Raw genomic sequence first — 19,289 nt, forward strand, 5'->3', positions numbered from 1 at the left:
TTACTTCCACTAGGCTTCTGCCTTCATCCCTGCTTCCTGGCATACATTTAGAAGTTTCTGTAGGGTTTCTCTGTTACCATTTTTAACTATTGCATTTATTCATTCCTCCTATATTTCTATTGTTTGGAGGTGACTGAGAAACAAATAATCTCTCCAATTCTGTTTTTTTTTCCTTAAAATTTTTTCAAACATTCCTTTTATTGGATGCCCATCTAGTTTCACATATAGTTAAACTCAGAATTATAGGGTAAGGTGATGTTGCACTCTGGACTAAAAGCTGAGCTCAACTGCTCTTTGAACAATGATTCTATTCCATCCTATGTCTTCTGGTAGGTACAGAATTGTTGTTGTTCAGTCATTTTAGTTATGTCCAACTCTCTGTGATCCCATTTGTTCTTGGCAAAGATCCTGGAGTGGTTTGCCATTTTCTTCTCTAGCTCCTTCTATAGATGTGGAACCTGAGGCAAATAGGGTTAAGAGACTTGTCCAGGGTCACACAGCTGGTGACTGAGGCCACATTACAACTCAGGTCTTTCTGACTTCAGGTCCAGGACTCCATCCACTATGCCTCCCAGGTAGCTGCCCAGAAGCAGATTAGTCTTGTTTTATTTGAATTTCCTTTCCTTAGTATTTGAAAGTTTTTCTCCTGTTTGCTTACAGAGTGGCATATTTTCTTTTAATGACATTATTTTTTTACTTTTCTTTTTGGAAACTCACTTTGTCAAAGATTCTAGTTTTTCTTCTCTGCCCATTATTTTTGTTGTGCAGGATGTAAATTCTGCTCTCATCATTCTCATTTCTCTTTGGAATCCCTCAGGAACAAGTTGTGGTTCAGTGTTCTTCTCACATTCTACAGGGTCCTCTGTCTATCGAGTGTGTGGATCATTTTCCTTCATATTTAGCAGCATTTATTCATAAGTGCCTAAGCTTGTTTACTAGATCTGGAGGCCATATTTCTTTCTGTTGTTCATGTTTTCCCTGTTGATTTATCTGCTTCTGCTCAAGGTCTGTGAGCTTTTTTTCTTCCTGAGATCTTTGGTGATTTCAATCTTTTTTTAAAAAAATTTCCCCTCTTCACTATCTGACTGTCTTTTCTGATGGTTGCTTCCTTGGGGGTTCTACCTCAAAGTATCTCAGTCTCTTCCTACACTAGGCAATGTACAGTTCATCAGCCTGGGTCACTGCCCCCAAGTGACTTTTGGATGGTCAGAACTGTCCCCAGTTGAATACAACAACAATAACAATAATTACCATTTATATACCACTTTAAGCTTGCAAAACACTCTCCAGAGAATCTCATTTGAGCCTCACAACATTGAATCTCATTACCCAGACCTATGATATCTCAGGGTCATCCTCAACTCCCCACTCTCTCTTAATCTTTCTCCCTCCCCCACAACTGACCATTTAGTCATTGAATCTACCATGCACCTCATGTTTAGATTTTTTGCAATAGCTATAAATTATTTTTTAGTCTCTTTCCCTTGATTCTCTCCTTTCTACAGTGTCCTGTCAAATGGATCTTCCTAAAACTCAGGCCAAATCACCCTCCTCCTCATTAAACTTCAGAGACTCTCTTATTTCCAAGATCAAAAACAAAATTTTAAGACCTTCACAATGTTGCTCTTTCCTGCCTTTCCAGTCTTCTTACACCATAGACCTATGCATTCAGCCATCCAGTCTCTTACTGTTCCTCACAAACAAGGCACTTCATCACCTACTTTTAGACATTTTCATTGACTGTCTTCCAGGCTTTGAACTCTTTCCATCCTCATTTCTGCCTCCTGTCTTCCCTAGCTTCTTTCAATTAAAGTTCTATTTTCTGCAAGAAGCCTTTCTTGGTCCTACTTAATGTTACCATCCTGTTTCTTTGGGTTATCTTTGGGTTATCCTGTTTATAGATTTTTTTATACATAGTTGTTTTTATCTTGTCTTCTCTATGTATGATGCGTCCCTTCCCTGAGTTCCTTGAAGGCAAGGACTGTTGTGTTTTTGTTTGTTTGTTTGTGCCTCTCTTCATATCCTCAGAGCTTAGCATATAATAGGAGCTTTATAAATTCTTGTTGATTTGACTATTCACCCAGGTGTCTCTGCAGAATACAGTGCTGGTGAGGGAGTCAGGTAGTTTGTTGTTTTGTCATTTTTCTGGCCTGTCCAATTCATTTTTTTGGAGTTTTCTTGGCAAAGATACTGAAGTGGTTTGCCATTTCTTTCTCTAACTCATTTGACAGATAAGGAAAACAAAGCAAACTCACTGACTTGCCCAAGGTCATACAGCTACTAAGTGTCTAAGGCCAGATCTGAACTTAGGTTCTTGACTTGAGGGTCAGCATTCTATCCTTTGTGACATCTTGCTGCTCTACCTCTTGCTCCGAGTCCCTTAGCAAGTCACATAGTCTATATGAACTGAAACAAATGTTTCCCCATTTGAAAACCAGAATAATATTACCCATAATAATTAACTCAGGATTGCTGTGAGGCTCAAATGATATATTTAAAATACTTGGCAAATTTTAAAGTGTTTTATAAGAATTAGCTAAGATTATTATTTCCTCAGAACTGAAATATGATCTATCAAAGCAGGCGGTATTACCTCCCATTTTACAAATGTGGAAACTAAGGTTCAGAAAGAAAAATAATATTTTGGTCGTGTCAGAAACAAAAGTTATACCAAGTCCTTTATCTCCAAGACATTCTCAACTACAAAATGCTTTCTCAATAATCTCCGTCATAGAGACCGATGATAATAAGTTGACATTTACACAGCATTTTAATTTTTGCAAAATGCTTCACTTACATTACTTTGTTTGATTAAACATTATAAGGACTGGATGACCAGAGATGAGGCCCAAATCCCATGATACCAAGATGACAAACTACTTATACCTCCTCTTTGTTATTTAGGCAAAACTAATTCTCTTTCTCTCTCTCTTTCTCTCTCTCTGCCCCCATCTCTCTTTCTGTCTCTCTCTCTCTCCATCTCTGTTTCCCTCTCTCTTTCAGACTTTGACCAGAAGAATGTTCTTTTATATTTCTTTGCAGAGAATTTTACAATTCAGAAAGAGGCTCTGTGTGTGTGTGTGTGTGTGTGTGTGTGTGTGTGTGTGTGTGTGTGTGTGTGTACTTATACACTTTGCCTTCCCCAGGCTCTTTTACTTTCAAATGGTGAGAATCAGAAACCTTATGATTATATTCAGAAACTAAATAGCTGGTGTCTAAAGTTAAGAACTCAAGGGGTTTCAATTTTCACTAAAGAGGCTGCTTTTAAAAGCCTGTGCTGGTTAATTATTTAACAGTTCAAGGTATGAAGTGGACAAAGTCTGAAAGCCAAATAGCAAAATGAATTGTTCTCTGGGCTAATTTACAATTTTAAACAAATATTACAAAGGAGTTTAGAGTCGACAATAAATTCTAAAATTTCTCAAATAGCCAGGGAAAGAAAATGGGGAACAGAGTATGTGTGGGTGGGGAGTGTGATGGACAGAGACAGCCAAGATTTAGTAGAATAAGCCATTAAACAAGATCATTACCAATGGGAAATGTACTTGGAATTCTCACGAACCCTAGCCTCACACAAAAGCCTAAAGTACTCACTGTGCATACATTACTGGCACCCCAAAGCTATGGGAATTGGCAGCTTCTACTTGACTGATCTAACCTCACGATTATTTACCAGATGAAGCAACATTCTAACAATTTCTAGCAAATTTAATCCAGGAATGCAAGCAACAGAATATAATGCTTGGTCAGCGAAGAACAACCAGGTCTTTAAGTAAGTATCAGAAATCCACAGATGATCCTATTACTGAATTAAGCCTGGAAAAATAAATCTTAGCTTAAAACTTCCCAGTATTCAAGTGAATCTAGATTTGGATTCCCCATCCCTTTCATGGACAAAGGAAAAAAAGTTTCATATGGAGGTTATGATATCACTGTCCAGATCCATTTCTTTAGTCTCCTGACTTTTCTTTTAGGAGATATGAATAAAAAGTCAAGGATATAGGGGCAGCTGGGTAGCTCAGTGGATTGAGAGCCAGGCCTAGAGACGGGAGGTCCTAGGTTCAAATCTGGCCTCAGACACTTCCCAGCTGTGTGACCCTGGGCAAGTCACTTGACCCCCATTGCCTACCCTTACCAATCTTCCGCCTATAAGTCAATACACAGAAGTTAAGGGTTTAAAAAAAAAAACATAAAAAAAAAGTCAAGGATACAAGTCACTTTAGATTTAAAACAAAAACAAAAACAAAACAACAGCAATAAAAAAACATAGTAAAACTTCTATACCCCAAAGAGAAAAAAAGGCCTGTCATTCCCTAAAAAGAGCAGAAAAGATTGCAGATAAGAGTCTAGCAATGTTCCCAATATTTATTTGTTCTATGGATTCTCAATCTTTGGGTAATGGAAGACTAGGTCAGAATGGATAACTGAAATCTGTTAAATACCCCCAAAAACATCATCATAGCTAATAGTGTGTACCAGTTACTAAACTGGTAATAGTGTCTAACTAGCTCTAAAAGTTATTAAAATGAATTTAGCCTCCTTTATACACCATGGTCTACCTCCTATTAAAGATGCTAACAAACCATTTAACAGCTTGGGGATACTTTCAAAAGGGCCTTATTTTCTCCTTAGCTAATTTTTCTCCCCACTAGATCATTCTTTTTGGCTGCTCAGATTTTTTATATGACTTAGGACCCTAGCCTTTCCTCAATGAAACTGATGAAATGAATCTCAGTCTCTGGCCTCTGCATTTATTCGGTCTGGGGGGAAGGGTTAAAGGCTCTGATCCTGTGAGTTTTGAATGGTCAGAAGAGCAAGCAAGGCTATTATGGCATTCCCAAGTTTTATGTTTTACAAGCCAGCTTAGCCTGCAGCAATGTCCTAAGGAGCAAGAAGGAACTTTCAAGGATTCACCTGAATCATTCATTTGAATGTGAATTTTGATGAGACTGATGCTAGAGAGGAGAAACTATGCTAAATTTGAGCCTAGAGACCAAGGTAGAGTAGGAAAGAATATAGCCCTGAGGAATTCAAAGGAAAAGAATATTTATTCTTGGCTCCATCTTTGAAGTAAATATCCTTTTGTTAATTGTTACAAAGTGGTTCAGTGGAACCAAAGTGCTAGTGTTAGTCACTGTTAGCTAACAGCAAGGAAACATAACCTACAGGCCTTGAGCTGACAGCATTAGAGAAAAGGCACCGAGAAGCTCTAGGGATTCCCCTTGAACCCGGAAGGGAGAGATGAAGCTGGCCTGGCTTGAAGAGAGTAAGTCAGAGGGGATTTACCCCCCTAAGCACTGCCTCCTGTTGTGCAGGCAATATAAGTATTACCTTCTTTTAACAGATGAGAAAAGGAGGCTCGGAGAATTTAAGTAAATGTCAAAATCTGATGAGATTGGGCCCTTTGCCTGTGCAGTTCACTAGCAGAAAAGGATAGAATGTCTGAGTCTATAAAGTTTTGCCTTTGCTCCCCCCCAAAGGAATCCTACCACAGCCCACGTATTTACCTTTCTCTGGTCTGCTTATGCCTGGTAATATCGGAGGGTGACTCAAGTCTGCTTACCTTGGGTGGGTACATTTGTAAAAGGATTAAGTTCCCTTTGTCTATGAGTTTACAGGCTTTGGGCAGGATACACAGCTTTGCCTCTAGCAAGGGGAGTCCAGATCAAGATCCAGTGGGACTGGCAGAGGTACTGTTAGGGATATGCATTCTCAATAGCCTTTGTCTGCTACAGACTATCCATAAACTCCTGAGCGCTATAAAGTGAGAGGAGTTTGGTCTTTGTATTTTCAGAATGAGGAAGAGGCTAGCAGAAAGACATACTTGATTAAGGTCCCCCTAGTCTTCAAGCTCTGGAGCTCAGAACTTGACCCAAGTCCAAAGTTAGAGACTTTCTTCTATAAAATTAGACATTACTGAGAAAACTGTGGTGCAAAAGGTAGACTCATTTGTTTTAATCAAGCAAAAGTCTATATCACTTGGGAGAAACAAAGGCAGATTTTTTTCTCTATTAGTCCCTCTCTGTTGACCACTGGTAACTGGGGTATGGTAGAAAATTCTTTACATGTAAAGTCAGAGGATGGGCCATTAAGTCTTGTCATTGCTGCTTACTTGAGTGATATTTGGCAAGTTATTTAAGCTCTCTAAGGCTGATTTTTCATCCAGAAAGTGGACATATAGTAACTCCTTTACTATCTAGTTTACAGGGTTGTTTTGAAGAAAGTGCCTGGTAAACCTGAAAGTGCTATGCAAATGTAAATTCTTACTGAAGAGGCCTGGGTAAATAATTCTTGCACAAATTGTCTTTGGTCTCTTTATCCTCAAACATATATTTCTGAGTTGCCAAGGCACAAAGACTGGCTTAAAAAATCTGATTGAGGGACAACTGGTGTTTCAGTGGACAGAAACGGGAGTTCCTGGGTTCAAATCTAAGTTCAAACCAAAGTTCAGACAACCTCTTACCTGTGTGACTGGGCAAATCACTTAACCCCAATTGCTTAGCCCTTACCACTCTTCTCTTGGAACCAATACTCAGTGTCAATTCTTAAATGCGAAGTAAGGATTCAAAAAAAGAAATTACATGGAAATGGATTAAAGAGAAATTTAAGATTAAAGATAAGAGATTCAAAGACTTAGAACTGGAAAGGCCTTTAGGCCACCAAAGACCTTGCTTTCCTCATTTTTGTTCTTGTTGACTAACCCTTGGCCTTTTCCTACTCCCTAGCTCCTTGATCAATAAGGTCATTTTTAGAGATCAAGAAATGAGGGGCTGGGAGGGTGACTTGCCTAAAGCCAAACAGACAAGTAAGTTGGAGTTCTAGTATCTGAGCCCATGACCTCTAGTGCTCTTGCCAGACTTCTTAAAAATCTAATGTCGTCTGATATAAAATATTGTTTAGATCTCAATTGCTTGTTGACTTTTACCCAATCTAGGTTCATTTTCATGTGGCATTTCTCCCCTTAATTTTAAACTACTGCCAAATTTCTTCTACCATACAGAGTCCATTTCTCACTAAATTTTCAATTCTACATGTTCTGAATGTGAGAGAATAATATCTCTTTTCCCTTATTTTAGTAAAAGGAGCTTTACTTTCAATAAAAATAAATAACCCAGGGGCAGCTGGGTAGCTCAGTGGAGTGAGAGTCAGGCCTAGAGACGGGAGGTCCTAGGTTCAAACCCGGCCTCAGCCACTTCCCAGCTGTGTGACCCTGGGCAGGTCACTTGACCCCCATTGCACACCCTTACCAATCTTCCACCTATGAGACAATACACCGAAGTACAAGGGCAAAAAAAAAAAATAAATAATAAATAAATAAACCCACAGGGTGACCTGTGAAAATGTCTATTCCTGGGTTACTGAAGTCCTATTTTGAAGCCTTATCATGGCATGGAGGCATCCTTAGGGTGAGGTCTGGCAGAAAGATCCATGTTAAAATATCAAGTATTGGACCAGTAGCAAACTTTGTGTCCACTGCCTAAGGACTAGCCAAGCTAAGCTCATAAAAGCATATGATCATAAGGCTGACTATAAGGGTATGATTTTTTTGTGGCCATAACAAACAGCTGAAGAAGACTGTCTATTAAGATGGAGAAGGGTAGCGATCTGTGTTGGTGAGGAGTCTATCCATCCCAGGCAAAATCATGGGTTTTTTAAAGCATTCCAAGGTTATGATACAATCACATTTTTATATCTGATTTTAAACTTAGGCTGGCCTCTAGCAGGGGTTCTTAACTTTGGGGTCTGGGACTTTTAAAAAAATTATTAACTGTATTTCAATATAACCTTTGTAGTCCTCTGAATTTTAATTTATTCCTTTAAAAATTTCACTCAGGGAAAAGATCCATGACATAAAAACAATTAAGTTTCCTTGCTCTAGAGCAAAATCTTTGGCATAAACATGTCCCTATGGGTGATTATTTTTTCAGCTAAAGCAAATTTTCATAAAAGATGTCTTTTACCAAGAAGGCTGACAAAGAAAACAAAGACTACTAGAAATACAGTTGTGATTACAATCCTAAAAATAAAAACCTTTGAATGCTATTACTCATTTTTCATAAATGTGAATAAAGACATCTTGCCTTTTCATTCTAATAACATCTCTAGTAGAGCTGTTTTTCAGCTGTGTTGGGGGTCACTTTGAAGGCAAATGAATTTCCTGGAATAATATGTCTCGGTGTCTCATCCCTTCAATGCAAAAGTGGGGAACTATGGTAGTATATTACACACACTGTCAGACAGTCAATAAAATGACTAAATTTGTTGAACTGTCATCATTAAAAAGAGGAAAAATCTGTTAGAAATGATGGTTCTTTGGTAGGGAGAAGGGAAGAATATATTTGGAAATTAAAAAAACAAAAGAGAAAACAAGAATAAGATACAACTTATTTAATTTTAAATTTTAAAAAGGCAGCAGAGAAAATGGAGAAAAAAATATAGTAAGTAATAATTTTGAGAATATCATTTGTAAAGAGTTCCCTAGGAAGATATTTTTAATGACGGTGATTGAGGTTAGAAATGAGTATATGTAAATGAGTTTGCTTATTAGTGACATTTTCCTAAACAGAATACATGCTGTATCAATTTCATTAGACTAGCACATTTCCTAGTTATAACTGTATGCCAACTTTTTACTCTTCTACATTAGTTTTGATTTTAATTCTTTTAGCTCTTTAATAATTTTCTGTTTTACTGAAAACATTTAAGAGTGGACCAAAAAACCCTCCCCCAACACCTCAACCAATCAGCTAACTTACCAAGTATGATTTATGCACTTAACAATGAAAAGCAAAATTAAATAAGATAGCCCAGAATACAATCCTTTCTATTCACTATCCCAAGAATATTAGAATTTACAGATCATTAGTGAAAAATTTTTTACAAAATGCATAGCCAAAACATTAAGCATTAAGCTACCCAATTTTCACATTATCCTTAATTGCTATCAAGTCAAAGTATATAAAATCCCATGATTCGTCTCAAATAGTCTCTTTGTTAACTTTAACATGACTATCTAGCAAAGCTACCATAGCATATACTTACTTTCTCAAAATGCAAGAAGAGAAAGGAAACTATAAATATAGAGGTAAACAGAGTAAAACCAAATCAAAATAAAACAATTTGGCTTGTGGATTTCCCATTCTAATTTCTGACTTTATATATATTTACAAATAAATATATATTTGTGTATATATATATATATACATATATATATATATATACACACACACATGTATTTATGTCAAAGTAAGACTAGAGAGAGAACTCACCTGTTTTCTTCCTCAAGATCTGCTAGAATTCTCTCTAGCTCCCCTCTTTCCTCACTTTCTAAGGAAATCAAGATCTGGGCAGGACTACGAGGCTGGCTCAGGGGGGACTCCTGGTTCAAACTTTGGCAGTAATGCTGGATTAACAAATGTTCATCATCTCTGGAAAATATAATTGAAAAAGTCTTTTTTTTTTTTCCCGTTTTTTTGCCCTGATAGCAAACCACTAACACTTGTGAAGAAGGCATGGGGTAATGACTTGGTTTCTATGTGTGCAATGAAGAGATGAATATTACTTTTAAAGAATTAACTGGACCTTTGCTTCTGCTTTAAAGGAAATTTCAAATCAATTCAGGCCCCTGATGATTTATTTGGTGACTAAATCATGTAAACATTTAGTGATGGGGATAAGCCTTTTGATAAAGATCCATGGCATGGCACTGGAACTCAGAACTTAGAGCTGGCTAATGCTATTACTATAATTTTGTATAAGAGGACTAACTAAAAGTGATGATAACTCCCAAAATATGACAGTTTCTACTTCAGGACATGTCAAGGAAGGCCAAATTAATCTGAGTATATCTGTCCTGGGTTTGCCTGTTTTTTTTTTGGATTTGCAATATAGGGCTCTCCTACTAAGTAAATTCCTTCTACCAATGTTTGACAACTTTGATTTTCAGAAGTATCTTAAGTAATTTACCCTATTAGTTACACACTCATAATATATCAGAAGAGGAACTTGAACCTAGATAGGTATATTTTTTAAATTAACTTCTATTTCTTTTAATAAATATTTAAGAAAACTCTTGGAACAAATATGCATAGTCAAACAAAACAAATTCTTATACTGGCTATTTGAACAAGTTTTCTTAAATCTACTATACCATATATATAATGTGTCTAATTTCTAAGTGAACAGTGAAAGTCACTTTAATCTTTTTTGAGTTAAAATAAACCACTGCTCATGCAAGGATCTTTTTTTTCCCATTTAAAAACTACATAAGCCAGGATGTGCCCCAATGTAAATTTATTCTATCTATGTAAATTTATCTATTTGCTGTGTGATGTGAAAGTAAATGGATGGGATTTAAAAAAACCTAGCTGATTGGATATAAAGATTCAGCAACAGATTTCAAAACAGTTTATACATTTTAATCTTTTAAGTAGGTCTTTAAGTGTTGACTTACTTCTAGGAACTAGACATTATTTAGTATACTGACAGAAATAATTTAATAAATAGATACTGGATCTACTTCATTCCATCTTACTAAGAGGCAGAGACCTGCTGTTTCAGGCTAGATGTAAATATTTTCCCTCTAACTTAAGGTTTTAAACACTTTTCCTTATCAATTTTCATTCTTTTTCTCATTTGAAGAAAGATTCAAGTGATATTATGGGGAGAGCTAAACATTCTTTCCAGAATAAAGGAAGAAAAAATGTAAAATGATAAGGTTGCATTAACATGTTATGGAAAGAAGTCTAGAATTTAGCGAATTGGTTAATATTCATAATATTTTCCAAGATAGTCATTTGCAAAATAAAAAGGCTGCTAAAAAGAAGTTACTTGGTGTCACTGGCCATTGAATTCATCTTCCTTCATCTAATTAAAATTGGTTTACATGTTTAGACAAAGCCTAAGAATGTTTTTAAAATTATATTTGCTGCATAATTTCCTAAATACTTTTGGGAAAGTATGTAGTGATTTTAGTGACCCTGAGCTCTTCCCTGTAACAAAGGGTCTTATATTTAAAACCAATATTCTTCTGATGCTGTCGTGTAGTTATGAAGCATTTAGTTAACCAGTGAATTAAAACTGTGGGTCACTCAAAGGGCAATGAAGAGGTGCACTGTGGGTGTAAAAAGACTATCAAATCACCAATGAAGAATCAAAAATGGCATAAAAAAAGGGGGGATTAACATCCACATAATGCCAAGAGATTTAGAACAGTGATCTTCAAACTTCCTTGATTATGCATTTGTTCAGAAAATAAAAAATAAAAATAAGTTCTGAAAACATACCCTTATTTGATTATAAATTATATATGTGTGTATGTATGTGCGTGTGCGATCTAAAATGGCATAGAGGAAGGGGAATAACATCCACATAATGTCAAGAGACCTAAAATAGTGATCTCCAAACTTCCTTGATCATGCATCCATTTAGAAAATAAAAATAAATTCTGAGCATATACCTTTATTTATAAATTATATATATACATACACACATATATATGATTTACAATGGCATAAAGAGGAAGGGGATTAACATCAACATAATGTCAAGAGATTTAGAACAGTGATCTCCAAACTTTCTTGATTATGCATCTATTCAGAAAATAAAAAATAAAAATAAATTCCAAGCATCTACCTTTATTTAATTTATAAATTATATACATATATATATGATCTACCACACAAATAACTAATATATAAAACTTGCACAAAATGTGAATTTTTAAAAAAAAAAGAAATAATATTTAATCCTAGCTCAAATGGGAGCCAATGGAATTCACTCAGCACAGGGGTAGGAGAGACCATGATGAAACTCCTTAGGAAAATCGGTTTGGGGTCTGTGTTGGCACTGGCATGGGGAGAGACTGGAGACGGGGAGATCAATGAGAAAGTTATTGCGACTGTCCAGGCAAGAGGTGGTAAGGGCCTGAACATAGGAGATGTGAAGACTGTCAGTTTATCAGCTATGTGACATGAGGGCTACGTGCCAACACCACCATCTCACAAGCAATGCTAGAACTGTGAATGACCAGAAATAGAGGGAGGGGGATCTTTGACAATATCAAGGAAGGCTGGCAAAGTGGAGGATTTGGGGGGAGGGGGGAAGATAATGTAATGAGATCTGTGATATTCATCACCCATTCATGTCTATTCCTCCCATGTGACTTACTTAAAATGAAAAAGGAAGAAGTCAGCGTCCCTGCCCTCTAAGGGCTGCACTTAGAAGTTGATCTGGGGAGCAAGGAGTGGGTAGGATGGGAAGGGAGGTGTAATTTTCCTGCTAATGTCTGTGTGGATGCCCAGGTAGAGGCTCTGAGTGGCTGGCACCTGGCTCCTAAGGGTGGCAGTTTGCCCAGCAGAAGGGTAAGGAAAGGAGAAGAGTAAGGCAGGTGTGGCTATACTGAAGACAAACCAACCAGAGACAATAGGTGCAAGCAAGCCTAGAATTCAACTCATCTTCACACCTCCCTACCGGTTTATTAAACACTAGTTCCCACCTTTGAGAGTCCTCATCCAGAGGAAACTCCACAACAGGATGGTGGGTAGCCCCATGTGGAAGATTTACAAGAGACACGGACAAGAACCTCACAGGATGAGAGGATGTGGATGGGTCATGATCTCTATCTCATTACATTATTTTCCCAGTATCTAAGTCAGATACCTGTGATTTTAAAAAGTTAAACAACAACAACAAAAAAGAAGTTTTGCAAAAATAACTTATAGATTACTTAGGTAACATGATTCTCTCCATTAAATTTTGGAATTCAATAATGATCCTAAGTAGGTACCATAGATAAAATTTATACTAGTTTGACTTTAGCCTCATTCCAAGATTCTTGTTTCCTCACTACTATCAAGATCTCTACTTAATATTAAAATGAATGTTAAAAAGTTTAGCAATTTGGATTATTTTTTCCCCTCTAAAGAGCTAGAAATATTAAAGAATCTTAAGAGTTGGAAGGAACCTCGTAGATCTTCAGTGACATGAAACTTGTTACTTTAAGAGGCTGATTTTATTATTAGGAAGACTTGTCTTATACATTGTTCTTTATGCTTTCCATTGGTCCTACTTCTAAGCTCTGAAGTAACACAGAACAAGTACAATCTCATCTATATTATGAATGGTGAAGACAGCTACAATTAAAATATCCACCCATCTCCCCTAATTCCTATCTCTTCTAACTTAAATTTCTTTAAATCCTTCAACAAATCCTTAGATGGCATCATTTATTTTTCCTTGGGATTTTTGTACTTTTAAATGACGTATAGCTTGTCAAGACTGGTCTCAAATTTTAGCGCATCCAACTTTTTATAATAATCATATTGTGTTCTTAAGTGAATTTTTCATGTCTCTCATTCTGGAAACTTAGTACCTCCACCACCCACCGGATTTACTTTAGCTTTTGGCCATTTACTTGTTCACACTGTTGATTCAAGTGAACTAAGTATCCAGCCACTGGCTTGATTGACTGACAACTTCTCCACCTTATTTATGTTCTTTTGAACCCAAGTGCAAAATTTTAGTTCTACTAAATTTCATTTTATTAGATTCAGCCCATTGTTTCAGTCTGGTAATATCATTCTAAATTTAATTTTAAACATTCAATATCTCTCTCTAGCTTTTGTCATCTGCCAATGTCATGGATTAAACCATTGAGAAGAATTTTAAACAGAGCAACTCAATGACTAGAACTCTATAAAGACCTCCCTTTAGGCTGACACTGATTCATTACCCAACTGTCTTTAGTTCAAATAATTCAACCAGTTCCAAAGGCACCTAAGTGAATCATTTCCAACAAAATTTTAAACACAGTTAATTCTCAATCATCTACACTAAGCACGTAGTCATAGCCTGAATTTGTTTGAATGGTATGTGTATTCCCAATGCATCATGGATGACCCAAACAGCAGATAATGCTAAAGTAATTTTAATTTAGCTCTGTAATGCATTAAATGATTCCCTGGCAGTTGATTTTCCTTCCTAATTAGGTTTTGATTAGGATAATATTAAGATTGGTTCATATTCCCTGAGCCACATGGTGGGAGGAAGCATCCAAGAATAAACTTTGTTGAAGCGGTAGGGAGTGAGACAAGATTAAAAATTTTAAGTGGGTAATGTACATATGGATGACTGAGAACTGTGTCTATTGAAGAAGGAGAAAGCTATGGATTTGGCTTTATCTTTGGTTCTTCTGGTACTCTCCTATCAATACCAAGTGATTTAAACTATTTTCAGGATTTTAACGAGTATGAATGAATCAAAAAATGCTCTTCAACTCTTGAACTTTTCCTACATATTATTCTTTGTACATGTCATCTTGAGCTGGATGCTTCATTGTTGAGGTACAATGTATGTGGACACACAATGTGTCTGTCTTTTTCCAAAGCATCTACCAGTGCTACATCACTGACCTGACCAAACTCAGTTAATTTTGACTGGCCACCATTCTCTATTCTACTTCTTCTCCAGTCCAGTTGAAATCTGTTTTTGCATAATGATTTCTCTGATCTGTTTTTTTTTTTTTTTCATTTTATCCATCAGGCCAAGCTCTAATATACTCTTTTTTTAGACCACTACTATAACCTCCTCTTTTGTACCTCTTTTGATCCCTTTAGTATCTTCAATATAATAAGTCTTTTACCATCCTATACTCCCTATCTTGACACTTAACAATAGCTTCTCTCTTTTACAGGGAAAATAATCTTCAACTTCTATTTTAATATCTCTCCCTTTCTTCAATTCCTAAGACTGATAACGAATCATGTAAATGTGTTTATATGAATACCCTTGAATCTCTGAAAGAAAATATTCAATTTGGTTCCACCAAAAAAAAACCTAGGTAATGATAAAATTCCAAGGTTTGCTGAAATAAGGTGGTTTTCTAGAGATGACAGCTCTTTTCTATTTTCTATAGCCAGAAAGGCTATAAAGGAATAATTTTCTAAGTTGATGCTGAATCCCTTAAAATATGTACTTCTTTTAAAAGGATACCATTTAATGTTACTAAAAAATGTGCATTGTTTGTCTACTTTGACTGAGGGTAGCAGGAAGAACATGGGCCAGTCCCATGAAAGATGGTTATGGTTAAAAAGGGGGGGGGGGGGAAGTTCATATGCAAATCCCAGAAAGCAAGAACATGCTTTCCTGATTGATTTTTTTTTTAACTGTGGTATCTCTCTCTCTCATAAGCAATTTCATTGTCAGGAACATTTCATGAAAAGAGACAGGATACTTACATGCTCTCATTAGGAGAAATGCTATCATTTAGATAAGATCCATTGCTGTTTTCCATTTCTGCTAGCCTGATGAAAAACGTAAAAGCTCATTAAAACTTATATGACTTACTAGAACGTATTCAAGACCTGTTCTAATATTGCTGAAAACTTAAAAGATAAATCATTAAATGATGAGAAATGATCCTCCCTATCAAAGTACATATGACGATTATTTCAAATGATTTTAACACTGACTGATCCACTTAAGGGAACACGTATCAGAAGTTAACTAATGGGAAACTGCCAGCTCAAATGGTGAGTTCTAAATGGACTCCCATTTTGTTTTCCCTCTTCCAGAGAGTAAAAGTAGGGAGGAAAAAAAAAGTCAGGCCTTTGTTCTCACACAAAAAATTCCCCAAATATTCCATGCAGAGGAAAGTCTTCTGGGGAACATTTGTTAATTCTTAAGAGACAAATCAGATTTTGTCTCTGGCTGACCTTTTGACGTTAAAATATTTTGGCCAATTAGATACTTATTAAAGAAAACATTAGGTTGGCTCTACAGTGAAAGACACCTTAAGTGTCAACAGTCTGTCTTTAGCTTCCTGAGAAATGTCATTCCTTTCCTAAGTATTTTCACCTTTTATTGAGTCCTTCCATCTCAAAAAATAATAAATGGCTCCTTAACAAGAGGGGAATAGAGGAAAGGTTAACATCCCAGAGCAGTGCACATCTCAGAGAAAAACTAGCTAATTATGTTTTCTTAACCAATTAAATATGTCTGATCATAGATATCAAAATGAGCTAAAACAGCCAGCAAGGGTCAAGGGTTAAGTGAACCACTGTCAATCCTATCTTCCTCAGCATCTTATTGAAAAATTAACATTCTGTATGGAAAGCCAATGTTTTTGTCACCCAAATGTGATACAGGGACAGCCGAGGCATCCATTAATGTCTCAGTAGTCTTAGGAGATTGCTAACTAGTGATGTGATTGCCTTCAGGCTTTAACCATTTTGTTTTTAAGAATAGTTGGTATAAGCAAAAATAGAATGAGAATCCAAATTGATAGGCCCATGTTTGTGCAACTTTGCTCTGTACTCATGGCTTTTGTGTCCGCAAACATCATGCAGTGGTGGGACATGCAGGTTAAAGGGAAATCTGATTAGCAGAAAAGTCCTGGAAACAAAATAAAAATTATTTAAAGTGTTTAATCTGGTTTCCTTGGATTAGTTATTTCAATAAAGTATTTTCCTGGCATTCAACTGGTCTCATACCTGCTAGCATAATGTTCAATGCGTGAGTGAGTATCATCATGTGAAAGCTGAGGGGACGAGGCAGGCCTATAAGGCAGAAAATGTGATTAGTCACAGACACCATCCGTCAAGCTCAAAAAACACACAGTTTTTTATAAACACGGCCTTGAATTTACTAATTCAAATTGGTGCTTTACATGACCTACTTTTCCCTTATGCTAGACATCCACGTTTCTAAAATCCAAGTATTTATTAAAGGTACATTCCAAAGAATTCTTTCTTATACCTTGCATTTGTTTGTTTTCCCTCAGAAGTCACGAAAGAACACAAAACTACTCTGATATATGTCTACTGTAGCAAATGTTAAGATAAATGATATTCCCTACCTACCACTTTTTCATATCCCATGGCTTCAAAGTTTCAGCACTGTATACAATTCAAAAGGATGAAAACAAATAGTTTGTACAAGTGGGTCATACATTTTTTTCCTTCTTTCCTATTTGCTTGCTTAACCATTTATTGACAGGAAATTTTGCCTTCAGGAAAGCCAATCTAGAAATTATTGATGTTATATGGTTTTAAATATATATGATCTTGAGCTAGGATTTCATAGAATATAGAATTTTTAGAGCAGAAAAGGAACATATAAATCTCTATACTTTGTATTATGTACTATGCTATGAAAATCAGGGATGGCCAGGCACCTAAAATTCAAAGGAATTTTTCTATGTGTGTGGTATGTCTGTATTTAAGAAAGAAAGAGGGGAATGTACATAGAATTCTTGGATCTACAATAATTCTTTGCTTTACAGGTTAAATTTTTGGCAAGGTCAACATACTTTCCACCTCCCAAGTGTGACTCACAAAGAGAACCTTGAAGATGAAACATTTTTTTTAAATGCTGGTAACATTTTTTTTTTAAACAGGTAAAAAGCAAATTCTTAACTTTGAGCCCTATACATGGCAGACCATATTCTTGCATCAAAAACATCTACAGCAACATATTTTTAAAAAGTATCCTAATTTAGTTAATGTCCAAGCTTCATTTCACAGGCCTAAAAAGAGCCTTAGGAAATAGATCTCATACCATATGTCCTCAGAATAAACTGGAGAAAGATACTTTGTGCCTATATGCATAGAATCATACCAGAATTTCTCTAGGATCCATCTCAGGAAAAAAAAAATCCTGCCATTGCTCATATCAACTAAGTCTGGAATGTATTTCCTAATTCTATCTGCAGAAATGCTGTTTCATAGCCCAGATCATGTCATGTCCTTAAAAAGGACTGCCCTGATTTTCCTAGTGGAAGTGATCTCCCTTCTTGAAATACTTGTGAATTTTATTTATAAATCATTTATGCACATCATATTTTAGTTTGTTAAAGAGGAAACAAATCTTACCTCTAACATATACTAGCTCTGTTAACCTGGGCAAATCATAACCTTTCAGTTTTCTAGGCCAGAGCTATCAAACTCATGTGGCCAGCAAAATTCCCAAGTATGGCTTGAATTAAATTAAAATGTAACTGGTGACCATATAATAATTAAAAAATAATAAAACACAGAAGATAATATTTTCTGGTTTTCTAAGTCAATATATGGCATGCAGAGAGATCTGTTTCTATTTGAGTTTGACATCACTGCTCTGGACAATTCTAAGACTTTAATTTTCAGAGAAAGTATGAACTATATTTGTAGGAGTTTCCCCAATCATGTGTCTAGGCCCTATCTTCATTATGGTTACAAAATGCCTGAAGTCCCCACATAGTAAAGGTTATTGAAAATACGAGCCTAGTCTTGAGCTTTATGTCTTTCTCTGAGATGAATGTATTTTCACTAGAGGATACTCAGAAAGTGCTGAATTGCTGAAATTTTTGCTGAATTGAATGAGAATTGAATCCTCCTGAATGAAGAGATATTTTCATAAGATTTTTACCAAAAAACATACACCTCTCTTTTTCTCTGGGTCTATCTGTTTGTAAATCTATAAATGTGTGTTTGTGTGATCAAGCTATTAATTGTGAAACTAATAGCAGCTTCTAGGTCAACCATCATAACCAAGATTTGAATGGGAAAACATAACAGAGTTAACTATAAAGAAATTTAAGGGCTTCTCAAAAGACAACCTTCCCGTTTCAGCAATAGAAAATGTCATACCCTGGTGTTGATGCTCTTTCTCTCCTCAAATTCTTTGGTATGTATTTGCCTGTGTAAGTTTAGTACTCTCCAAGAGGATTCAAGATCCTCAAGGACAGTCACTCTTTTTTGCTTTCTTATTATCTTCTTCCCATTGCTTATGAGGTAGGAGGCATTTTAAAAAATCCTTGTGGAATGAATGAGTCAGTTGATTTCTTGAAAATATTACTTAGGACAATTTGGAACTAGAAGAATTCCAAATAAACCTAGGCCAAAAGTATTTTTTAACTCCATACTCTTGACAGACAATTTAATATTTTGCTTCCTAGGTTAAGCCACAAGTCCATCTCATTTTCTTCTGGAATATGTTGTCAATGTTTATTTTTATATCTTACTCATGATATATACACTTTAGAGAGTAAATAACAATTTTGGTAAATGATGGACATAAAAAACCCTGAAACCTTTTCATGAGAATTCTTACCAAAAATTATGAAATTTTTTGAAAAATTATGAAATATGAAATTCATATTTCAAATCAAGGATATCTAAACCACAATTATAACATGTATTTTCCACAGTAGATAATGGTATAATATTTCATCCTCACGGATTTACATAGCCTGTATCCCAGACCACCAGAGTTTTGTACAACATTATAAATAACAAGAAGTCAAGAGGTTA

General features: G+C 35.8%; 1 protein-coding gene across 4 annotated transcripts in view; it reads right to left on the reverse strand.

Moving 5' to 3' along the window:
* DMD (dystrophin) overlaps positions 1–19,289 on the reverse strand; it is a 1,921,557-nt gene that overhangs the window by 36,026 nt on the left and 1,866,242 nt on the right. For all 4 annotated transcript variants that reach the window (XM_044670154.1, XM_044670158.1, XM_044670156.1 and 1 more), the window contains 3 exons: positions 16,491–16,556; positions 15,237–15,302; positions 9,270–9,428 (listed from right to left, as the gene is read on the reverse strand). In XM_044670154.1, coding sequence (XP_044526089.1) covers positions 9,270–9,428; positions 15,237–15,302; positions 16,491–16,556 — 291 coding nt within the window. The remainder of the gene's footprint in view (positions 1–9,269; positions 9,429–15,236; positions 15,303–16,490; positions 16,557–19,289) is intronic.

This window comes from Gracilinanus agilis, chromosome 3, assembly GCF_016433145.1.
Source record: "Gracilinanus agilis isolate LMUSP501 chromosome 3, AgileGrace, whole genome shotgun sequence".
Lineage (NCBI taxonomy): Eukaryota > Metazoa > Chordata > Mammalia > Didelphimorphia > Didelphidae > Gracilinanus > Gracilinanus agilis.